The sequence below is a fragment of the Serinus canaria genome, chromosome 2 (assembly GCF_022539315.1).
Source record: "Serinus canaria isolate serCan28SL12 chromosome 2, serCan2020, whole genome shotgun sequence".
NCBI lineage: Eukaryota > Metazoa > Chordata > Aves > Passeriformes > Fringillidae > Serinus > Serinus canaria.
Genome location: NC_066315.1, coordinates 78,007,482 through 78,032,684, shown reverse-complemented (window position 1 = coordinate 78,032,684; position 25,203 = coordinate 78,007,482). Strand labels below are relative to the sequence as shown.

The 25,203-nt window shown below is 40.1% G+C and overlaps 1 protein-coding gene across 4 annotated transcripts; it reads left to right on the top strand.

The window, feature by feature from the left end:
• The first annotated feature begins 4,573 nt into the window (after positions 1–4,573).
• On the top strand, positions 4,574–17,304 carry OTULIN (OTU deubiquitinase with linear linkage specificity). 4 transcript variants are annotated; one of them, XM_050971080.1, is made up of 8 exons: positions 4,574–4,813; positions 6,436–6,765; positions 9,230–9,303; positions 10,118–10,212; positions 11,351–11,494; positions 13,790–13,915; positions 14,939–15,208; positions 15,677–17,304. In XM_050971080.1, exons 1-8 carry the CDS (start codon positions 4,677–4,679, stop codon positions 15,869–15,871), a joined length of 1,371 nt encoding a protein of 456 aa, XP_050827037.1. In that variant the 5' UTR covers positions 4,574–4,676; the 3' UTR covers positions 15,872–17,304. The 4 variants fall into 4 exon arrangements, with proteins under 4 accessions (XP_050827037.1, XP_050827038.1, XP_050827039.1 ...); XM_050971081.1 differs by having other exon boundaries at positions 4,674–4,813; positions 6,440–6,765; XM_050971082.1 differs by lacking the exon at positions 4,574–4,813 and adding an exon at positions 4,820–4,988 and having other exon boundaries at positions 6,440–6,765.
• Positions 17,305–25,203: the final 7,899 nt, after the last annotated feature.

Below are 25,203 nucleotides of genomic sequence, written 5' to 3'. Positions count from 1 at the left end.
GTCTGATGACAGAATTGAAGGAAAATTTCCCCTAAAGACAGCAGTAAGATTAATGTACCCCCTTCCTCAGAACAGGATGAAGAGCTCTAGAAAAGTAAAGCATTAATATTATGTCTTGTCTTCTGCTGTGTTGATTTTCCAGAAGACTTAGATAGCCTCCCCCTCCAGAGAGAGAGAGAAGATTTAAGAACTTTTCCCATCACAAAAGCTCCAAAATCAAGCAGGCCATTATGGTTCAGATCCAGCCACAAAGTGAATCAGAATTGGGTAAGGCCATAGTGCTTCCAGTACTGTTATGCACCTTTTCATACTCAGTAATGTGAGCTATATGTTCTTTATTTTTAATTTTTTTTCTAAGGAAGTAAGCTGCTGCTCAGACTAAATCCTAGTGCTACAGCCCTCCAAAGGATCTCTGCTTTAGGGATCTCTCTGCTCTATCCTAGTTCAATATATCTTATGGATCAGTTCAGCCTTCCTATTGATACTTTTTTTCAAGCTGAAAATTTTCTGTGCGTATTGAGAAGGTTTAAGAACAGTACCATGGTAAAGAGTTTATGCTGTGTCTGAGGCTGAAGGTGAAGCCAGTGTATGTTGCCAGCTGCACTGAGAAGGCAGCAGCTTATACCATCCCCAAAACCAACTCAAGAGCCACAGGTGGCAGAGGGGTAATGGGTGAGAGCTTCAGTAGCCTGGTCTTGCCTCTTGAGGAAGGCTGGTGCAAGGTCAAACTGGAAATGGAGATCTGCTTCTCGTCAAGGAACAAGGACCAAAGGCAGCTGACAGGAGCTACCATCAACGAGTGGGAGTCTGAGGAGCTGATCAGTTGGAGAGTAGCTGCACAGCAGGCATAAACACATTCCTTGTTCCAAGCAGGTATGTGCAAGGGCAGCCACATCCAAGCAACTCCAAAGGCTTGCTCATTAGGTAGACTTATGAACATCAGCTGAGACGGATTTGTTCCAAATGAGTGGATTGAGTCCACTTGATTAATGAACTGAAAAAGACCTTGAGGCTGATCTGTTGACTTATTAGAGCAAAATACCAGTTCTGTTCTCTTTTAGGAAACAGTGACATGGACAACTGAATTTAAGCATTCTAATAAAAAATCCTTAGCTTCTTGATTTTTGATACGAAAATACAATTTTATCATGGTGCTGGTGTGCTCTGAGATGTTCTCTGGGATGTTTCATGAGTTCAGTAACCTAACATAATGCTGCTTCTCTCGATGTCTTGACCTTAATGTCACAGTGCTTCATGAAGTACATCTGACTGCAGAAGACACCTCTCATTAGATTTTCAGCCAGGCTTTCCACATCACAACTGATGAGAGTGATCTCTCTGTGCCCCTTGGTAAGTGCGCAGATGAGCTTTTATCACATGACCTGGCAAATGTGATGGATGCAGACATGTCAGAGTCCCTGGGCAAAATGTGACAACTCACCACTTGACTTCACCTTGATCTCTTCTCCAGTCAGGCCACACAGTGGGTTTGCTTCTTACAGTTCATCTTTCATCTTCCTTGTTAGTAGATTAGATTTGGGTAAATTCATGACCATAAAAATGCAAGCAACTTTCACAGACTTAATGTAAAAAAATGGAACAGTAACTCTAATTCTAAAATTTCTCTTTAAACTTAAAAAAAAAAAGAATATTCAATCAATCAATAAAGAAATAACTGCTTTGTACTAGGGGTGGAGAAAAAGAGCCAACCCATATTTGTATGTTAAGTTTCTGTCTCATAAAGTCTGCTAGAATTTTGCATGTAGTATCAGTACCTGCCTTCTGCAGAGTATATACCCTCTCTCTTTATCTTTTATTTTTTTTTAATGCAGAAACTGGAAAGGAAAAAAAAAGGTGTAAAAATACACAAAATGTATTTAGGTTTAGGTTTAGTTAATTGATTGAACCACTAAGTGTGTCTGTAGTCTGGGAAACAGTTAGGACATTCTGCTGGCTTACTCTGATATAATAATTTCTGAGAATGTTGGTTTACTGAAAGCACTCTAAAAAAAAACCTTTCCGTATTTATTTTCCAGTTAGAGCACATGAGGTACTCTTAGTTTAATAATAATAAAAATAGTTACATCAAACTGTAACATCTTTTAATAAATATTTTTATCAAATTCATAGGCAATTTTTCCATTTTAAGAATGTTTTTTCAAATGTGCAAACTAAGCTTGTTAAAAAGAAGTGAAGCAGGTTTTTAAAGATCCCTTTGTTTTTTCTTTTTGTGAAAGTTTGTAACTTTAATTTTTTAGACTGGTGCATGTGAAGAAACAGTGACAGGTTTTTAACTTGCCAACAGCCATAATTTTTAGCAGTGATATATGGTTTATACTGATATGACTCACATAGTCTCCATTTTCTGTCTGAGGGACTGAAAACCCCCACTCACTGCACCAAAGCCACAACCTACATATTTTTCTCAGTCATTTAGAGAAGGAACACAGGGTGCTGGAAACACCCTTCTGCTTGATGGACAGCAGCATGGCAATTAGGAGCTCACTCTAGGGACAAATAAAACTAGAAACTATAAAAGTGGAAAGCAGCATCTCGATATACCTGACTTTATATATCAGGGAGGAGATGTATGTTCTTAGGAACACATGTCCAAAACCTCTGACAAATTCAGGGATGCTAAAGGAAAGAAAACACTCGTGGGTAATGTGTAATTACACAAGTATATAGTGGATATTGTATTGCCCATTTGACTCTTAGTGGTGGGTTCTCCCCATCTATTTTTCCCTATAGTCACAAGAACTGATCACCCAAAGGTTTCTAATCATAATCCTGAAAAATGTGGAGCAGTTTTTAAGTCGTGCAATGTAATTAACTTAGCAAAGAAGATAACAACTTCTAGTAAGCACTAAGATGCATTAAATAAGTTTAAAAATATTTTTTCTCATGGTGTTTGATAGTTTCTTTTTGTATCAAAATCTGAGCTGCTAGTGTCCTTCACCAGAAAGTACCAAGTACAGAAACATTTCAGACTTACAAAATATGATCTCCTGTATTGCACTGAATGTCTTTGTTGTGTATTTTCATGAACTCTGTTAGTTAGCTTAGTGGTTGGACCTTACACTTAGTAAAAGATACAGGGAACTTACAGTAGGAATGATCAGCCAAAACATCTCTGCCCTAAAGCTGCTAAGAGAACACCAAAGGAGAGTAAATAACAAACAAGCAAAGTACCTAACCTTAAAACGAGGCAACTGTAATGGCTCTTAAATGCTACTAAATGGGAATTATTTAAATTATGGGAACACAGGAAACAGGTGGGTATATTTCAAGTGGACTGGCTGTTTGATAGTGAGTAATTCTGGAATGGCCAGTGGGAAACAAGAATGAAAATTAAGACAAACCTGTCAATGAAACAGCTGTTCAAACAAAGAGATTTTTCAAAGGAGATGTCATTGTCAAGAGCAATCCAACATGAAGTTGATCCACGAGAAGAGCAGTGATTAAAAGAGACCTAACATAATGTGGATTTTTTTTTTTTTTTGCTATTCTTCAAACATTTATTATACTTTCACATGTCTCAAGGACAAAAGAAACAGAAAAGGTTTGTTTACATAAAGGTCCATCAGTTTTATATCAAGTTTCATGATGTTGCAAATTACCTATCATTGCCATTTTAACTTTTAGAGGTTTTTCTACCTGACCTCCACCTTTAAAATGTTCTCCCAATAACATTTGATACTCTAAATACATGTTAAAACTATTTTAACATTGCTGAAAAGTATATTTGTAGTAGTTATTTGCCTCCAGTCTCAGCATCACTTGTCATACTCAGAGAAAACATATTCTTATGACGGAAATTTCTGAGAAAGAAGAAAAATACTTCATTTTCAGGCCCAATTTCAATGTGAAGACAACCTCCTCCCCAACAAATGTCTAAACTGCAGTGGACTTTCCTATCACAGTAAAATTCTACAAATTCCTACTTTCTATTTCCTATCACACAAATTCTACTGTTCTGAGTTTTGGGGGGTGTTTGTTGTTGCTGTTGTTATATTTTGTTTGTTTGGGGTTTTGTTGTTTTGGATTTTGTTTGTTTTGGCTGGGTTTTTTGGTTGTCGTTGTAGTGGTTTATTGTTGAGGTTTTTTTTTTAATAATGGGTATGTTTCACTAGCATGTAATTTTTAAAGACTTCATCTACTCTCCGCGCACGCTTCTCTTCTGCCTGGAGTTTCATAAGAGTGTGTCAGAACGTTGGGATGTATCCCTTTGTCCTCAGAAGAGAGACTTCCAGCCTCTGGAAAGCTCCATACGAGCTGAAAACACACGCAAACACGCACACTAACACACAAACACGCACACAAACAAACACACGCACACAAGCACACACACACACGCTTTGCATTCTTAGAGCACCTCCTTTTACACGGACCGTCTGGCAGGGGGAAAACAACTCTTATGTCCACAGTTTCTTCTGTGAACGAGAACTTGTTGCCTTCCACCTTGGCGGGGGGAGTGGCGGATCACTTTCCCCGTTGCTGTTGCCCGGGCAGCGGCTGAGGGCCGAGAGCCGCGGCGGGGCCGCCCTTTCCGGCGGGGCGCGGGGCGGTTCCGGCGGGGCGGAAGCGGCTGCGGGGCCGCGCAGGAGCCGGGCGGGTCCCCGGGCAGTGCTGGGCCTGGCACTGGCGCTGTCCGCCGTGCCCGGAGCCCCGCCGGCATGAGCGGCGAGCGGCGGCGGCCGGGCCGAGCCCCGCGCCCTCCCCCTTCCCTCGGGCCCGGCTCGGCGGCGGCCGCCGGGGCTCGGCGGGGCGTGCCGGCTTCGCGGTGCCGGGCGGGACGGAGCGCGGCGGAAAGGTGAGGCCTCCCTGGGCTGCTCCGCGCCGTGCGGGCACGGGGGGCCGTGCCCTGCGCCCAGCTTGGGCCGACCTTCCCCGAGGAGCGGGGACCGGAGAAATCGGGATCTGGAGTGCGACTCTGCTTCCCAAGCAGCGCGGTCAGCGGTGTCTGGGCAGGGGATTCTGCCCCTCTGGTGAGACCCCAGCTGCAGTGCTGCATCCAGCTCTGGGGCCCCAGCACGGGAAGGACACGGAACTGTAGGAACAAGTAGGGCCGCGAAGTTGATTAGGGGGGATGGAAGAAATGCTGCGATAGTTGGGGCTGTTCAGACTGGAAAAAAGAAGGCTTTGGAGTGATCTAATTGTGGCCCTCCAGTACCTGAAGGGAGCCTACAAGAAAAATGAAGAGGAACTTTTTACAAGGGCAGGTAGTGACAGGACAAGAGGGAAGGATTCCAGCTGAAAAGGAGTAGGTTTGGATTAGATATTAGGAAGAAATTCTGTACTGTGAGAGTGGTGAGGCACTGGGACAAGGTTGGCGGAGAAGTTGTGGATGCTCCATCCTGGGAAGTGTTCAAGGCCAGACTGGATGGGGCTCTGAGCAGCCTGTTTCAATGCAGGGTGTCTGTGCCCACAGCAGGGGGCTTGGAACCCGCTGACCTTTAAAGACCCTTCAGCCCAGGCCACTCTGCAGTTCTGTGAACTCTGGTCCTGAGCTCCGTGCTGTGGGACAGCTTGGTACATGTCAGGGCTTGGGTGCTTAGGGGCTGTAACACTAGTAAGCAAAGATATTTTTCAGGAGGGAGGCTTTAACCTAGACACAGAAACGTGTTGAGCAGTTTTAAGGTTTGTAGAGTGCATATTAAGTTTGTGAGCTCTGAGGTGACCAGCCTGGGTAGCCACTAAATGTCTAGAATGTTAATGTGACAATTGCCAAGCAACCCATAACTTTTGGGCAGGATTATGTGTCAATTTAAGATAAATATCCCTAAAAATTTGCTATATGGGCACATTCTAAACTTTTGGGGAGCTTGCTGCAATGGATTGTAGACATCCTGTCTTGATACCTTGATCATATTGGAAGTCACAAATATTGCAAATTTTTGTACTAAGCAATTATCCTGGTGGAGTGAATGTTTCAGAGAGCACTAGGTGAGTTTGTAAAAACTGTTTTCTTGCAGGACTGAGACTTGTTTCTTTAAAATTTTTGTTAATCCTTGGGGTTTTAGGTGATAATGCACCCCAAGGATAGCAGGTGTTTAATCAGGACACTGATTCTTGTGCAGGTTGTGTTTGAGGAACTGGCACAGCTTAGCCTTGGTAAGATGATGGTCAGGGGAGTGAATTAGAAAATAGCTTGGATGCTGTCTTATTTTACCAAACTGTTCTGGATTTCCTTCCTGGTTTTGAATAATTTATGTACCCTCTGAATTCTCAAAATATAATGTAACTCTTAAAATATTGTAATTTTCCTGAAGCCTACATGTTTTTTTGTTTGGTTTTTTTTTGTTTTGTTTTGGTTGTTGTTGTTTGTTTTGTTGTTGTTGGTTTTTTTTGTGGTTTTTTTTTTTTTTTTTTTTTTTTTTTTTTTTTTTTTTTTTGGGGAGAGAAACTCTTCATCTATTTTTTCGTTCTTCAAAGCCAGGATAATCTTCAAGGGTGGATGATAGAATCAACTGGCCTTTCTGCAAGTGCAGAAGAGAAAAAAGAGAGTGTTCCCACACAGCTGATGAAGCATCAAAATGAAATTGGTGTTGCTTCTGAGGAACTTGGCTCAGCAAATGCACCTGCAGACCAGAAAGAGCAAACTATATCAGAAATAACACAAGACTGTGTATACAGAAGTAGTGGGAGACCTGAGAAGACAGATATGATTAAATCTCTTGTGATGGATCAGGATGCATCCAGAAACTGTGCACTATATGTACCTGGGTCTAGTAATCGTTCAGCAGTGGAGTCATCTGAGGAGAGGTAAGGATTAGTTTTTTAAAAATATATTAACAATTTTCCTATAGAAGGGGAGGGTACTTTCAGTTCATGAAGGTAAATTTATGATTTTTTTTTCCCTTGGTATCTTTGGTTCAGGAAAATCCCATTAACTAGTTCAATAATTTAAGTATTTGCATGCAACTTCTTGCACTATTTTTTTCTTTTGTGCATGCATGTTTTCATATAATCATTCTTTTCCTACTCTTATTTTATTTTCACTATATTTTTCAAATATTTATCTGAGCATTAATGGGGAGAGGCTTTAGTTCCCACATTATTGTTTCCACACAGATTTACTTAACAATTTTTATGCTACAGCAGTGTTACAACACGCTTTCATCTCTGGAATGAGAGTGCCTGTGCAGATGTATTGCAGCTCTTGCCTACCTGGATTTCAAAACAACTCTCTTGAAATTCAGTACCTTGTTTACTTTGATTGCTAATCTGTCGTGTTCTCAGTCTGTGGCTGCTTCTGTTTTGTCAACTCCCAGAAAGAAGGTGGTTTCATTATATCTGCAGAAGGGGCATTACACTGCTTCCTTTACACCAAACTTCCTCTTTCTTTAGTAACCTCACTGCCTTAGTCAGTTGAGCACTTCTTTCTGCGTCTTATGCTGAATTTATTCAAGGCTGTATGGCAAAAGAGCAATTTCCCTGTCCTGACACAATTTCTTGCCCCTATGGGATCCCTTGTAGCAGCAGGTTTCTTCATGCTCGGGGGGGAGATTGGTGCTTTATATTTTAGATACTTGGCTTATACAGAAGATAAGCTAGAGATTGCTGCTGTCACATACCAGGCTGTGTGTTTTTTTTCATAGTGTTTTCAAGGTTATTAAGTGTTCTTTAAAGTCTTCACAAACCTTAATGGACTTTAAACTCTGCTGAGAAATTAGGCGTTGTCCAGCATCATAGTGTAACGTGACTATGGGCTTGAAACAAATATTTCTATGATGTTTCTTCTCATCAGATAGTACTGTGTTTGATACCTACTGTATCTACTGTTTCTCTTTTAATTAATGATTATTTAGTGTTGTTAAAAATGAGATTTCATGCAGCTACTTGAGCAAAAACTAAACAAGTTTTGTATGACAGCCCAGTAGATGAGTTCCCTGGTATTAACCTCCATTGCTCTTTATACTAAAGATTTTTTGTTCTCAAGGGAGATATACACAGATGGTTTGAGTAAGCTGGTTTGGACATAAAGAAAAAGAAATACAGAGCCATCATCTAGTAGTCTATCCTTTCAAGTTTAATGAAAGTAATCCAGTTACCATCTGGCTACATTAAACTCTTTCTAACAGTGTTCCTAATTGCTTTTCCTCCCTTAGTGATGTAAGATGTGCCTTAATTTCTTCCTAGTCTTTGGAGGCAGGCTGTGGTTTGGATTTGGGGTGTTCTTGGGGAGTAGATTAGAAACTACTAATAGTAGTGGGCAGTAAACAATAACCTTGCAGCCTTTTTCTGTTTATGTACTTCCTTTGAAGAACAGACTACCAATGTAAATCTCTTTTAGTGGTATGCCTAAATGATACTAATATGGCTGGTAGCATGTTTTTTAAAAGTATTTTAATTGTGAAGCTATGAATACTTTTCAGAACTTTACTTGGTAGATGTAATTATATGACAAATTCCTCTCAGGACTGGAATGTGAAATTTGCAGGCAGTTTTTTGAACATTGTATGGACCTTCATTTTCAGCAGTAATGTTCCCATCCAAGCTGCAGACGCTGGTCTATGCACTATTCCTGTAGGGGCATAATTTGATGATCATAATTTGACTTCAGAATGTTGTATGTATGCTCAGATGCAGGTACTGGACAATGTACCTTGGCCAAAAAGCCCACATTATTTGAGGAAGAAATGTTTCTCTGGATTTCAGATAATCTGTAAGCTGCAGTTTGGATCATGGTGGAAATTCTCCTTAAATAGTAGCATTCAAACTAAATGCAGATAGTTGGCCACTTTTCATTGTATTCTGTCATGTATTCTGCTCAGCACGAGGCAGGTTGGTCAGTCCCAGTGGTGTGTAGATACAGAGCCCTGTTGGGCAGTGCGTTCTTAGCTGCATGCACAGGGTGCATTATTCATATGTGCAGCAAATAGACATGTTGGCTTGTTTCTTTTGCAGATTTAAGCTGTAAAATGTAGAAATACCGTAGAAGGAACTGTAGTATTCATTCAACCACAGAAGATAAATTCAGGCAGTAATTTATTACCAGCCCAGTGACAGATACTGGAGGGGGAGCAGTTGAGAGGGTTTTCTAAGCATTTCTCTATTTTTGAGAGCTAATGTTGGTTCTATGAAAATGGGTAAGATGGAAAGCAAATTGAGTTGAAAAAAAAGGTAGAAAGACTTAAATACTATCCTGAGTTGTAAAAAGGGGATGGATGAAGACGAGAGTAGGATTTGTGCTGTTACTTGAGGAATGTGTTGATTTTTATTGCAGCGAGGAGGACATGTATCGTGATGAAGAAGAAATAGAGAGAGAGAAAATACTACTTAGTGAAACAAACTCATCAGGTACAATCAAACTTTGTGTGAAGTTTCAAATACAGTATTGCAACTCTAGCACTGATGTGTGATGTCCTGACACTCTCTCCTCCAGGGACTTCTGTGCACAGATGTCTGTATTCAGTTGCAGTTACTTGTGACTGAGTACATTGTACAGTTTGATTAAAAAAAAAATCAATTCTCTGGAAAATTAGTTGCTCTTAGTATATCATTCCCTTTGTTTCTGTAGTTACTTTATGAGGGAATATGAATTCTTTGGAAAGCAGTCACATAGTCTATATTATGAGTGTTGTGCTTGAAAATTAGTCATAGTCATCATAGCAGCATCTGTTGCTGGCATGCCTTGATATCCTCAGTACTACCTGGTTTTGGGATTAAGGTTGTTGGGATTCCAAGGCAAAACTGTATCTCTTCTTTCTGTCATTGTTACTGACTTACTGAGAAAGATCTGTGATCTCTTATAGTCTACCTGCTGTAGAAGAGAAATTTCTGTCAGTATTTTTCTGCTTGCTAAGAAAATTAAGGGTACTTGAGTAATTTCTCCTCTTTGCCAATTAATTTTGCAGAAGAGAGGAGCAGAGTGTTCCCTATCTTGTTGAACTACATCATAACTTTTCTTCAGGTGTAATTTTCAGAACAAGCTGATTTTATCCCCTCCCACACCAATAATTACTTAGTAGCTACATGTTGTGCTGCCAGTTTCATTTGGCACTGAAGTTAGTTTAAAGTGATAGTGTCTTTAGAAACTTGATGTGCTCTGTACCTTCTGTTTTCTTTATAATGTTCTATTGCATGTAACATGTTGCATGTTCTGTTTTGACAGAATGTAAATTAAGTGTTTCACCTGAAATGGACATCATGGAATATTGCAGGAAGGAATGGAGAGGAAATACACCAGCAGCAAAAAGGATGAGAAAGGTAGCAGTTCTATTTTTGTTGAATTTCGTTAGGCTCTTGGTTTTTGTCTGCTACATGATTTCCTATGCAGTCTTTTAAGACAGAAATGCAGTAGCAGTGTTTTATATTGTGAGGTCTTAGGAGTGGTTTACAACTGGCAGATGCTTTTCTTCGTGCTCATTGCAAATGTGTTTTTAATAAAGCTATTTGCTGATAATTTAGGGGTTTGATCAATACTGTCCTTTCTTGTTTTCAGTTAAAGTTTTATATTTTGTTTATGGACATAAATTGCTAATTTTGTGGTCTGTAAAGTGCAGAGCAGATTACCAAATTTTTGGGTGGAAGGGTGGGTAAGTGAAAGTGGTGAATTGCATGGGTTTTTAAAATTTTTTCCTGATATTTTTACCAGTTTTTGAACTAATTTTTTTATATTTATCTTGATCTAAAATGGTAGAAAATAAAGTTGTTTTGTTGCTTGAGAAATTTAGTGCTATGTATGAGTAAACATAAAGATACCTTACGAAAGTAAAAAACTCCCCATGCCTCCCTGGAGAGATTACTGTGACAAGGCCCTTGCCAGGGTAGCTGAGCTGCAGAAGCTGCATTTCAACATCGTGGCTTCTGCTGCAACTGTGAGTATGGGAACAGCAGGGAGGGAACAAATGTTCTGAGGCAAGTGTCAGGATATTGCAGTGTAAACACAAAATTGCCCTGAGGCAGAAACAAACTACGTGTGCCATGTTTTGGGTAAGTGGCATCAACTAGTGCTCAAATTTCTTTTAAGCATGATGTGTAGTCTTGTGTGTGTATGTTGGATATTTTTTGGAAACGTAGGTTAGTTAGCTACCCATATTTCAATGATGTTTATGTTCTATTGTTCTGTCATCAAACAAATATATCAAACAATTATCTATTAGATTTCTTCAGTTTCTTGTCTGTTTTTCAGCAGAACTAAGTTGTTTTTTTCAGAGTATAATTTGTGACCTAAAAGCATTTGAACTTCCAAAAGGTATAGTGGGTCAAGCTTTTTTTTTTTTTTTTTTTTTTAATAGCATTAGTATTTTGATGATAATATTCCATTACTTCTTATGTTAACAGTGTGTGACCTTAAAATGTTTGATTAATGATTTCGTGTTGTTTGGATTTTGTGTTTTTCTAGGGATATGAAGCAGTTGCTCAGAAGTTTGCATCTATAAGGAGAATACGAGGTGATAACTATTGTGCTTTCAGAGCAACTCTTTTCCAGGCATTAAGCCAAGCCACCCAGTTACCAAGGTGGCTGCAGAGTGAGGATTTTACTATGGTACGTGTCAAACTGATCTGACAATAGCCTAGTATTGGGTCTAACCTATTTGATAATTTTATGATCTCATTTCCCTGTTATATTATGTATATGCTCACTTGTCCCCTGAAGTGAGAAGTTGTAATGTTCAAGATTATTGTTTGTGCACAGTGATTCTTTCAACTTGGAATTGAGTCCAGGTGCCCTTAGTCTTCAGTTTATAATGGATATAAATGTTACTGTAGTGCTTACTGGACTAACACTTGTCTGTCTTAATCTTGCTCTCTTGCTTTCTTCTTACTGCATATATATATAATATATAGATATATATATATATATATATATATATATGTGGCAGTAAGAGATTTTCCACCAGGCAGCTTGCAATAACAAATAATACAGACAATTTATTCTAACATTTGCAAAACTCATGCTTTTCAAAATTATAATACCTATTCTTTTGTGCCATATATGGTTTCTCTAGAAAGTGGAATAGCAAATTGGGTGCCGTGGGCTTTGCAAAATGTGTGAATTACCTGTGTCTTAAATCTTGCTTAAAATAAGCATAAGAGCAACTCCAGCCTGACACGAAGAACAGTTCTTGTGGAGCACTGATGTATGAGAAGAGCAAGGTATTCCCCTACAAGCAGAAGAAGAATATTCCAGAAATTTTCCTGTGTCAACAAAGTCTATTTGAAAGTATTGGTGAACATGGAAAAAACATGTGAGAAGCTGCCAATAGAAAAGTGAGCCACTTGAGAAGAGTAAGGTTCCAGTTGTCAGGGTGCTGCAGGGAATGTAAATGGTGAATGTCTGATGCAGACCCTGTGTGCAGGGTAGCAGTCCAAGTAGAATCACCCTGCCCTTACTACCTTTTTGCATCACTTTAGAGAACAGCTGAAAAGTTCTCATCTGGCCACTGTAATTTTTAAGTAAGCATCTTGTGATTATGTTTTTGTAATTACTAATGAAAATAGTTCTGTGAGGTGTTTTTACAGCAAGTACATTGCAAAATGGTTTCCTTTCTGTAAAAAACACGTTCTTTCAGCTCTCAACCACTTCCATGTTATCAGACTAAAGAACATAGTTTCCCAATGATCCTTTAAAGAGCAAACTTTTTAAAAATTATGTACTTTGAAGTTTTTAATGGTGTTCATCTCTTTTTTGCTACTGATTCATAGAGGAAAATGTCATATGATAATTAGCATTTTTTAAAAATGGGTGTATACCTACAAAACAAACTGAAATGATAAATTATTATGCATCAAAGCAGAAGGGACCTAAGAGGAATGTGTATACTGACAGCTGGCAGTACAAATATAACAAGTTTTTTGGGTTTTTTTCTTGTTTTTCATTTAAAATGGTGATTACATGCACATTTGTAGTTGTAAGAGTTACTGGCATATAATTTTTGATTGTTTAGCTTTATGTGCACAGGATGCCAGGCTGGGGTAGGAAAAGACCTGTGCCTCTCTGAACACATACTTGGTTGCCACTAAGGAGAACACATTACTAGTTTGGAGTCCTAATAAAGTGAAAATGGGCTGGTGGTGGCTGATGGCATAAATGCTGCTCTAGCCAAGTATTTACTCCATTGTAAGACCAGTTTTAGGAGTAAAATGGATGAATAGATGAAGGTACAAAACTGGACATGAAACTGCCAGGATGTCCTTCAAGGGAGGTGTAAAAGCTCTGAACTGAACAAGTGTAGCACATGAGCAGTAAAAGAGGCAGCTCTGAGGCTGAAACATGATCTGATGCATCAACAAATTCCCAAGTTGTTTTCTTTAATAAAAAACCTGTCCCAGAGAGTTTGGATTGTGCTCCTTGAAAAGGAAAGAGTGTTTTTTTTGTGTGTTCTGGACAAAGTAGTTTGCAATCCACCAAGACTTCAGGATGATCTGATGGGATGTAGTTTTCTCTTCTGTTGGTTCAAGAACACTTTCAAACAAAGCCACTGTCATCTATCTGCTGTTGGAGGAGTGTTTTAATTTAAAAAAACCCAAAACCCTCAAAACAAAATAAAACAACAAACAAAAAAGAAGGCATGAGTGACTTGGTCTATAATTTTTTCAGTACTTATGTGTTAGATCTGGAAATAGTAACAGATCACAGTATTCTTACAGTTATCCAGCAAATATTATAAATAGCCACTTGTGCTTGGTTATGATCATCTTACAGTGATATCTGTTCAGAAGGATATGTGAGGTATTGTTTTAAGGTGAAAACCATAAAAAAAAAATAAAATATGCAGGTTGGTGGCTTTTCCTTTCCAGGCTTTTAACTTAAGCTGCCTTTTCTTCTCTCAACTTCCAGCTTCCTGAAAACTTGCTGAGCAAGTATGATTGGATCAAGCAGTGGCAGCTCAGACAGAAACCTGGCAAGAGGATGGGAGAAATAAGGGATGAAATAAAAAAATATTTAATACTTCTAAGGCAAAAGGTTGGAAAAGTATTTGTATATTCTTTGGTTACCTGCACATAAGAAAAGTGAAAAAGATTTTTGAATGTGGAGAATTTAACATAAGGATGCTTTCAGAAGTGAAACTCCCTTTTCCGTACGTACACTGCAAAAAAGTCAGGTAAAGAATGTCTATTCAGGTATGTGAGAAGCATCTGGTCTTTTACTACTTGCAGTAGCCTTGCAAGCAGGTCTGCAGAAAACTATTAATTAGACAAATTTCAATAAAAAACCTAATATAACAGAGTAGCTTTCTTCCTCTGTTATTTCTTGTATTGTATTTGAAGGAATGGTGTATACTGCAGACAAATCCTTTTGCTATCTGGACGAGATTAAGGAAGGAAAAACACAACAACACTGAAGTAATTTCAAAGGAGTAGTTTTTGTTCCTTTTTTATACATTTATTTCAGGTCATAGGAACATGATTGTGCCCTTAAGTGTTCATACTATATTACCTAGCTCCATGCTTTCTCCCTCTTGGAACTCTGGAACCTATTAAAAAACTCTTCAGTTGTTCCTGTCTTACTGTGAATGCAAATTCTCTTTATGAAGGCTTTTATGAGTATTTGGAATACTGCAATCAGCAGTTTGAGGCTTGGAATGAAATATGCATTTTGAGTAACAGAAATGTAAAGAATAGAATATGAAATATGTAGGCTTTATGGCACAGGAAACAAAAAGGTTATTTGTTACCTTAATATGTATTGTCCCACAACAATATTTGTTCTGCTGCCTTGCAGCAATTTCTAGCATCCATTCCTTTTGCTTTGCTTATGGATCAATTTAAGCAAAATCAGACTAAGTCAGGCTGACCTTGATTGGGGTACAGTTGTGGAAATATTCTTGATTGTTTTTCAAAAGGCACAAAGCCCTTAAGTTAAATTCTGAGTGCCTGTCTGAGCATCTGACAACTCACAAGTGACTTTTTGCAGCTCTGGTAGGGTTATGGCTGTTAATTTGTGTTGTGTGTAATGGTTTGTTTGTTGGTTTGTTTTTTTTTTAAGTGGAAGAATATAAGTGAAATAAAGGGTCCTCTTGAGAAACAAGAAGCTTGTGATAAATTGTTTAAGAATGAAGAGGAGGAGTACAGTCTTTATGAAGCGCTGAAATTTTTAATGCTTAACACTGCCATTGAATTATACAATGCTGATAAAAGTGGAAAGAGAGTGCCTGTCTTCTCCTGGCTCCTGTTTGCACGGGATACATCCAGCAACCCTTGTCAGTTAATGCATAATCACTTGAATCATATTGGTCACAGCGGAGGCCTTGAACAAGTAAGGAGAGGTTGTTCTTAAAGTGGTATGTTCCTGTTTTGGAGTTCTCAGTTTCAAGTGTTTTAAGAAATTTCTCTGCTTTTGTTGGGCTGACTGAAGCATCTGGTCTTCTGTTGGGAGGAATATGTTAGAACTGCTTGCTTATAATGAGAGTCTGTAAAGGCCCTCCTCTGAAACACCACATTTTGTCTGGTGGCTGGCAGGTAGCATTATTTGGAAATAGGGTTTGCTATTTTACTACTATGCCTTTGTGGGTTTGAGGACTTGCTGGTTAAATGCATGGTATCATAGAGGGGTATGATGGAGATGAGAGAATGAATGACAGATGCTCATGTATAGGACTTCTCACTTCACAAGTTTTGTCTTTGAAAAATTACATCTGATAGGTATTAGTTTAATATTTTTATGAGGAAAATCTCGTAGAAGGCATGTTGAATTTTACATCAATATTTGTTGTTTCCAATGTAGGTGGAGATGTTTCTTCTTGCTTATGCTCTGCAGTACACCATCCGAGTGTATCGACTCTATAAGTACAGCACTGATGAGTTCATCACACTTTACCCCAATGACCCGGAGGAGGACTGGCCTGTGGTGACTCTCATAACTGAAGATGACAGACACTATAATATTCCAGTCAGAATGTGCCAAGAGACAATGCTGTGAACAAGTGATTTTTTTGGCAGACAAACTTGTGCTGCTTATGGAGGTTTCCCATGCTATTTTGAAACAGGACAAGGACAGAATCCATGTGATTAAATCAACAACTTGAAATCTGTGTCTTGGAAGTTGACATCTGAAATAAAGTATCAAATAGGTACTATCTTAAATAGTAAAGGTTTGGCAAGCATGGCTTTCTTTTCCATCAAAAGAAATGGGAGCTTCTGCAGTCCTTTTTTTTGAAGGACTTGCTCTGAATAGAATTGCCAAGACTATAGATTTATTCATTTTATTTCTTTTAGTGAGGCTCTGTGGTAAGACATGAGCTAATGTTTTGCTCCCCAAAATAATTTCAATTGAAATTTTTGGGAAAGTAAGGTGGCAGTATCTTGGCAGATCTTTGTAAAAGTACTTAGAAGCCATTTATACAAATTGGGTCTCGGGAAGCAATACAATTCTTTTGCAGTTGAAATTTAATGCCTGCTATGGTTTATGCTATAAGAGAGATGTTACTTAAGTTTTCTAATGCTTTGGGTTGTTTTTTCCTACATAAGTGTCTCTTATTTAGAAGCCAGTTGTCTGTTACACTGAAAGTGCTCTTCCCCTTTCAACCCATGGAGAGGAACACGGCAAATGTGATAAGGGAGTATAAAAGTTGTTTGATAGTTGGTCACAAAGTCAAAAGACTACACAGAATTCCCACTTAAATTGTGACAGCTGATAGAAGGTAGCCACATGCCTGTTAACTTCCATGTCTGTTCATGTTATTGTTCCTGTAGTGTTAATCCTCTCAGGCAGCTGCTCTAGAGAACATGAGGATTTTAATGTGTCCAGGGAGTTCAGTAGATGGAAATAAACTTTTTGTGCAGCTTACTCCTCCCAAGAGTGGAGATACCAGAGGTTCTGTTTCTGCTTAGTTATTCATTATGCTTTAAAACTGAAAGAATACAGAACGTATCAGATGCTGGAAGTGCTGACAAATCTTTAAAAAATAATTAAATAATGAACCATTCAGCTTTTAGGTTCAAGTAGAATATTTTGTACAGATGATTTTGGAACAAGAGAGTGGAAGCTGATTTAACCAAAATGGTGGTCATACACAGGTCACTTAGAGGGCCTTCATATGTAAATGGGGTAAGGTTATAAAAACTTTTCATTTGAATATTTTGGAGAAAGTGGTGTGCAAAATTCTTCTGTTCTAGTTGAAATTAATTTGTTAACTATTATTGTGGAAGGTAATATACACAACGAAACTGTTTTCTAAAAGTTCTGTTCTATTCTAAGAAAGTTCTGAAATGTGTTTTAAACACATAAATGAGGCCTATCATGTACTGTGTTATATTTGTCATGTTTTCGTTGCCTTCTAAATCAATTAGTTTGTTACTGAAAATTTCTTCTTGCTTATGGAGAGCTACAAGGGAATAAAAAACTTAAATTCATCTGGCAACATTTTGTTTCTTGTTTTATGGCCTGTACTTTAAATTTTTAATGTTTCAATTTTTGTAATCCACATTGAAGCTACTTTGTTCATGAAAGCTGTGAAGTATAGTAACCTGTGTAAAAGAAGTGATTGTCTGCTTGCACACAGGCAGCAAAACGACATAATTCCCTGAATTGATGTTATCCAAGAAAAGCTGAAGAGGAGGAAAAATAAATTAACTTCTGCAACTCATAACTGATAGAAAAGTTGTAGTTATGATTTAATTAACTGAAATTATTGAATTGTGTTGTATTCTTGAGATTTAACACCTTTTTGAAAAGATATTGTCACACTTGTAGAGCAGTGGTTATGAATGTATGACAAAAACCTCTAAAGCAGAGGCTTTTTAGGGGCTGAGATTGTAGCCATTAGGGCTGGAAACAATTCACATAATTGCCTTGTATCTTGAACTGGAAAGGTGGGAATGGGCACAAGGTGCTTAAGTCATATGTGGTTTTTGCTAAAAACTTCTCCTGTCTACACCAAGCCTTTATTTTGCCTTTATCCTGTTTCCTTGTAAGTTGCCTGGTGCTGCAGCAGGCAATGTATCCAAGCTGAGGCTGGGTGAGGCTCAGAGAAGCCTGACGGTGTCCTGTGGGAGCTCACCAAGACCTGGTGTGTCTGGTTCAGGACTGTGCCTTTATTTAGACAGCTGAGCTGAAGCTCAGCCATCTCTTGCAAAGTGTATTTCTGTGTGACAGTGACAGCCCTCTCATCCAGAACTAGTGAAGGAGGCTGTAGAGCAGTGTGGGAACTTGTGTCTCACCTGGACGGCAGATGTGGTCGGGGAACCGTGTAGATGTGAAGGAAGTAGGGAGAGGGAGCTCTTGCACTGTGTATGGAGTGCAGGGCTCAATTTGTCATCTTGTGTCCCTGGTGTATAAATAGTGTTGGCTGTGCAGCTCCTGCATCTTGTTTTCTTCTGGACATAATTGCCATTTGTTTTCCCACTATGCTAGCTGGCAGGACCGGACCAAGAATGTCTGAAGGTGGCCAAATGTTCTTCATGAATGCTCCCTTTTTTGCTAAATGCTGGAAGATGACAGGAGCCGTGTTCTCGAGCTGGCTGCAATGAATATTTGTGCTATGACATCGACTAATGTGCTCCAAGCCAGACACATTCAAAGAATATGAGCATTTATGAATTTCTTGAGGAGAACTTCAGGCTCTCAGAAATGGAAAAGAAATGTTATTAATTCCACCGAGCTGAAAGTGAAGCAGGAAGTTCAGCATGGTAGAAGCCTCCCAAAGAAGGCATCACTCTAGCCCCCTTTCCCCAGAGCACTCATTTCTGCCTGGGTGCTGATGAAATTCTCTTACTTCTATTCACAACTCCAGTGTAAGTCACTGGGATGGCAGAAGAGCCACCCTGAAATGTACTGAACCATTGAAGAACTGCTCAGTACTGACTAAAGATTGGTTTATCAGGGATGTTGGGAGGATAATTTGGCATGCTGAGGAAGGAGGGGCACACTGAATGTGATCATCAGCTGTCTCCTCTAGGGGACAGTTTGCCCAGTTTTCCCCTTTCTGGAATTGTGGGGTTTGGGATGGTGTTTTTAGACTCCTGGCTACAAGGTCTTTGACAGGAAACATTTGCTTTGGGCCATTGCAGCAGTCAGTGCTGCAGGGGCTGTAGTAGGTGGTCTCTGCATGTGCTCTTCAGTGTCAGGATTTCAGACTGGAAAATAACCAATTTTTTTTTAAATTGAAAAAGCCCCAAACCTTCATCTTATTGAAAACATGTTCTTATATAGGCTGAACACAGTTTACTTTCCTCCCTCCCCACCTCTCTTACTTTTCTACAATCAGATATTTCTGCAACCGCTTGTGGCTTCCTGGGATGGGACAGAATTGAGACACTGCCCTTGTTACATAATCTAAGATGCATGGTGCCCTTGTGCTTCATACATCTTAGATGAAAACAAAACAAAACAAAACAAAAAAACCAAAAAGAAAAGAAAAAAAAAAGAAAAAGGAAAAAAAAAGGAAAAAACCCAGTTACAATAATTATGAAACAAGCACCCTCCTTCTGAAACAGTCTTAGGGCGTTTCACAGACCTTTCTCTGGAGATGTTCACCTCTGGCCCGCAGCTGCCCCCGGCTCCCAGTGGTTTGGCAGGGGAGCCCAGGAGCCCCTCACCCGGTCCCGCACCGCCGCAGGGCGACCCTACCCTCCTTTCCCGGTCTGTCACCAGGTGTCCCTGCAGGCCAGGGGACAGCCCAGGCTCCCACACCGCCCAGCTGGTGGCACCCGCAGCCCTTCCTTGCCGAGGCACAGCCAGGGCTTTGCTGGCTTGTCACTTCCCCGTGGGGCTCCCGCAAATGCAGAGCGCGGTGATGATACACAACCACCGACCGTGCTGAGGAAATACGGTATGGCCAAAATGCTTTGCCTTGTGACCTAGTGATCTACTCATCTGTGCCTTGTGATCCAGTGATCTCAAAAGACCCGGGTTTAGCAGCACCAGCCTGAGAGACTTGCATGACAGCATGCGTAAGTTGAAGTTCTTAGTGCATAGGTAGGTGAAAGACATTTTGAAGACATGTGGAGTGCTGTGAAATGAAGTGATAAGAAACTTGAGATTTTTCATGCCTTTACATTTTTAGCTTTTAGAATACCAAGTAGTTCAGCTGTTTTACACCTAAAATAAGAATCTGCTAGTAGGAGTTGAAATTTGTAGCAAGCCCTCTCTTTGGCTTCTGTATATCAGGTTTTGTCTTTATATTCATCCAAACCTTCATGTGATGTATTGAGGCATGTGAGTCTTCACAGTCAGAATCACTCTGTGACAGTGAATCCTGAGCAGTGTTTCTGGGATAACCTATTCCTGCTTCACAAACATGAGGCTTCATAGTGTCAAAAATAATGTATGGTGAGAAATGGTGGGTTGGATTCTCACACTGTCTAAGAGTAAATCAAATAACTTTTAAGATGTAGAAACCTGTTCGTTTCCAACTGCAGTTGAAGGTGCACAAAGCATAATTTATTTTTACTGTCCTTATTATAAAGGGGAAAAAACAGTTGTAGCTGAGATACTTACAAAGATTTAAAGTACCTTGAAAAACAATATTATTGCCTGTACTGCTGTTAAGGAGATGATAATTATTTCTAGGTGAAAGACATACTCAGTGTAAAACTGAATAGGTTATGTATTATGTATTTAGAGATGGACCACATTTACTGGAACTATTACTGTTGTGATTACTGTTTGAATGTCTTCTGCATCATAAGAATTTTTTTGCTTTTGTATAAAGGGTAAGAGAAATAATAAATTGCATTGAGCAAGGAGAAAGTACAGGATGGGGCATAAACCTGCAAAATGCATCCATTTCACTCAAACTCTTTCCAGGCTCTCTACTTTGAATGTTTTTTTTTTTTTTTTTCAGTATTGCATAACATTTTGGCCTTTGCTTTATACAGGAGACCTGGTGTTTTACTCAAGGAGTGGTTCTGCAGAGCTGAAAGTAAGAGCTTGGGTGAGACCCTTCTTCTTTCCCCTCCTAGGCAGGTTCATATCTTCCTGCCAAACTTCAGCATCTGTGCCAGTGAACTGCATCATGAGTGCACTTGTGTTTTGGAGGACTGTGTTCCTTTGAGGAAGCCAGCAAGCAGCAGTTTAGAGCAGTTTCTGTTCTCTCACCTGAGCATTTTGAGTTTCTATTCAAAATGGAGGCAGAAGAACCAATAAAATTTCTTCTCAGGGGTCATTGCCGAGCTGCTTGGTTAATAGAGTTGAAAACATAGAGGAAAGGGAGGTTTTACATCGAAACCAAATTTCAGTGAGTTAATAGTTTATTTTCCTTGTTTAAATAGCATTTGCACAGTGGCAGGACAAGCTGTCTTCTGTGAGACTCAGGCTCTCATCTTCCATTCAAGCCCCCTGAGATCCTCCCAGCCAAACACCCACTCAGAGCATCACTGGCCTCCTGCACCCTTGCAGATATTACCCAGGGGCTGGCATGTGACTTTTGGTATCTAATATTAACATTGCTTTTAGACAGCCAAGTGGTTCCACAGTGTTCATTTACAGATGAGCCCTTTTTAGAGCTCCCTTTTTCACTCAGATGTTCTGGATTTTGTCTCATCAAACACATGTTGCAAACTTAAAACCTCTTTTAATTATACAAAATAGTGCATTGTAAAAGGTAGTAGGTAGCTGGAAACATTATTTAAAAAAAAAAAGAAAAGGAAAAATGAACTGGAGCAGTGCTTGGGGATGTTTAAAACAAATCTGTGATAGCTTCAACCATCACCTTGTTTGAGGTGAGGTATCAATATAATCCTCCAACACCCCATTCCATGGCTGCTCATTCTGGTGTGTCTGCCTTCCCAGAAATATGTAAAACAGCAGCATGGAAAATTCAAAGGAAATAATGGTTTCCTTTGAGGAGCTAGGAGAGAAGGCGTAAGATCTGCAGTAGGGAAGGCATCCTGTTGCACTGCTGGGGCTGTTATCATCGGTGGGGCTTGGACCAAAACCCCAGGTTCTTTAAGGAAATGCTGCACTGGAGGATGTGGGAATTTGCTACCTGTGTATGGCAGGTGGGCTCAGCACAGAGCAATCTATTCTGGCTGTAAGTTTGGGAGCACTGGCCCCAGCTGCCAGGAAAATGTCTGCTCATGAGACACAGTTTTTATGTCACCTAGAGGAAGGAGGCCCATTTTTCACAGCAGCAGAGCAGCCAGTGTAGAGAGTTGATAACTGCTGCTTGGCTTTCTCCTGGGGTGTCAAGCAGCACTCAGGCTTTGGTTTTCCTCCCTGTGGGTCTCTGTGCACATGGCAGGGACTGGGAGAGTGTTTGCTGTGGTCATCTAACACATCCTCATTCAGAAATGTTGTTTATAGGCAAAGGCAAGGCTTCTGCTCCCTTAGTGCCATTACTCTGTTAGTGTCAGCACTTTTTTACCTGTCTGCAGCCAGAAGCCCTTTTCCTTGGCACAGAGTGGGTCTTCCCCCAGCAGCACAGATGCTGCAGATCTCCAGCAGCACTGCATTCTGCCACTTTCTCACTGATTTTTGGACACAGAAGTAAATGCTGTGCAGAACCATCCACAAGTGGGAGGGTTTCTCTCTGGAGTTGGGCACTTTCTCATCTGAGGTCTGTGCATGCTCTTTGGGGGAATAAAATGGATTATTTTTCAATATACATTGTTAATGTAAGAGCTAGTTGTCATTACTGATGAAGGTCAGAGGAGGGGCTGCTGATGGGTGTGAGGGAGACTTTCAAGACTACAAGCTAAGAAGGTGATGCAATAATGCTATTTGCCCTCACACTGCATGACTTACTTTTTCCCTGCTTCAGATCAGGCCCTTACTTTCTTGGGAAGAGGGAAATAAAGCCTATAAAGTACCTGAAGGAGAAAGCTTAATTTGAGAAATGTCAGACTGGCCACCATGTGCCTCTGTTTGCGCTGTTTGGCCTTGCTCGGTCTGCTCAAGAGGAAGCAGTGTGGCAGCAGTTCCCAAAGCTGTTCCAAACAGGCTCTGGCCTTCCGAGCCATGGGATGTTTGCTCCCTTGGCCTGGCCTCATGAGCAGCACAAGGGCAGCATCTTTTTCTGAGCCCTATCCAAACTCCCTTTTTTATTCCTATTGTATTTTTTTTTTCCAGTATGGCCTGCTGCCAGGGCAGTGCTCTGGGCAGGGAGAGCTCGGGAAGGTCGGGGACCACTCTGTGCATGGGACAGCCGTGCCAGCAGGTGCCAGCAGCCAGTGAGCCCATGCCTGGCAGGGGGGCAGAGACACATCATTTTCTGTGTAGGTACCCTGATTGTGTCCTCTGCCCTGCTCAGCCCTCCTGGTCTCAGACAGGAATGTGACCAGACTTAAGCCAATCCTCTCTGCAGCCATGGCTGGAAAGCGGGATGGGGAGCTGGACATGGCATGAGCCAGTTCAGGGTTCTCTGAATGTCTCCTGGGCAGACCTTCACCAGGGTCCAGGAGAAACAGAGCTGTAGCTCCCAGCCCTTCACAGATGCCAGGGCCATGAGAGGGTGGTCATGGAGCCCCAAAGGGAGGAGACAAGAAGAAACAGGCAGGAACTGAAGGGCCAACAAGGTGCAGGAGACCCTGAGGCTGGATCTCTGCTGTGGGTCAGTGTGAGGAGAACTGAGGCACCAGGATGCCAGGGGGGCATGGGCAAAGTCCTACCACAGTACCTCTCCAAGACCATTTTAAAACCAGTGGCTGCTCAAGTGTCAAAACGCTAAAAGCCAGTCTTCTCACTGGCTCTGAGTGGCTCACATTTGGTCATTTGGGAATACTTAAGGAATGTGATCAAAATAAAAAAAACATTTTTGGTTAAGAATGCTTTTGCAGCTTTGGTGACCAGCCAGATGCATGAATCTTTTCCTGACACTTGAGTCTGTCTTGGACTGATGAGAATAATGCTCTCCCTTTAAATACTGTCTGTTTAACAGGAATGACAAAAGTATTTGATTTGATATGGAAACAATATTCTGACGATGGTATTTCCGTATCAACGACACTTGGAGGCTTTGTAGAAATAAAGAGCTTTTCTTGCATCATTTTATGGATACCTTTGGGTTTCATTAACTTCAAGTTAAGACTTTACAGTTGGCAGCATCATGCTTGAAATTCAAAACCAATTTGAGTGCTGGATTAATTTCTCACCAGGAGGTACATTTTCCTTGTTCCAAATGAGAAGAGCATTTTAGACCATGTCAGATTATCAGATTTAATAAAACAGAAGAAAACAGAATCATGAATCATATGCAAACTGTTAGAACTTTAATTAAACTAATTAGAATATGAAAGCTATCAGACAATATTGGAGCACAGATCCCCCTCAAAGAAAGCATGGAACGTTCTTTTTAACAATGCAAAAACGTACATCTATGTTAAATACATAAACAGCACTCAATTTTAATGCAACATATATTTTTATACTTCTGACCTTAGCAGTCATTTTAAAAATGTACAAAGTTTTAATCTTCATTTTTGTTTAAAGAAAACCCACATGTTTAAAGCAAAGCAGAACAGTCATTATAAAACATACCAGCAGCTTTAGCATGTGTACAAATTACAGAAAGCAACATTTATTTTGAGATAAACTAACTGGAATTCTACAAGTATGATAGAAAATGATGCATGAGGTAACATTTCATTTAAAGTCTAGGATCCCTGTACTGTAGTTCCAAACAGTGCTCTGGCTTGACAGCTACAGTCCTTGCAAAATTGACTTGTTTAAGTAGTCGAGGATGGCTATTAGGCACACTACTTTGCATAAAGACAGCTTTATCCTAAGAAAGAATCTGATGTTGATGCTGAAAGATATTCTGAAAGAAATTAAAACCCACTGATACCTCTCAGGTGAAACACGTATTTGCCTAGTTCTCAGACTTACCTTCAAATTATAGGAACAAATTGAAAAATGGGGCCTTTTCTCTAGAGAAGTGTGTTGATAGAGAACTGACCCTAATCTCAGGACAACTTTGGCCAAGTGTGGCTAGCTACTGCTTTTGCCTCTTTCAGCACTGTTAGCCTGCTGAAAACAGAACAAGATGCTGTCTTACAGAATAATCCATGGTCAGAGGGCCAGGCTGGGAAGAGATGAGGCTTCCAAACTTCCTTTCCCCTCTTTCCTGAGCAAGAGTCTTCAGATTTTGGGTTGCCTTTATTTAGGATACTGCTTCCAGACACTACTTCTCACTCTCGATTCTAAAAGTATTTCTATCAAACTAAAAACAAGTCAATTTTAGAGAACCCAAAGGCACAATTAGAACATGCAAATATGAATTCAGTATTTTTAGGCATTTCTGTGACACTGTTCCCTGTAGTATCCAAGCATCTTTCACCAGCATTAGTGAATGTTTTCCTTATAGCACCCCTCTG

Coding starts and splice junctions, on each gene's coding strand:
- OTULIN (XM_050971080.1), top strand. CDS start 4,677: ATGAGCGGCGAGCGGCGGCGGCCGGGCCGAGCCCCGCGCCCTCCCCCT. Junction 10,213..11,350: donor CAGCAAAAAGGATGAGAAAG/GTAGCAGTTCTA, acceptor GTGTTTTTCTAG/GGATATGAAGCAGTTGCTCA. Junction 11,495..13,789: donor AGAGTGAGGATTTTACTATG/GTACGTGTCAAA, acceptor CTCAACTTCCAG/CTTCCTGAAAACTTGCTGAG.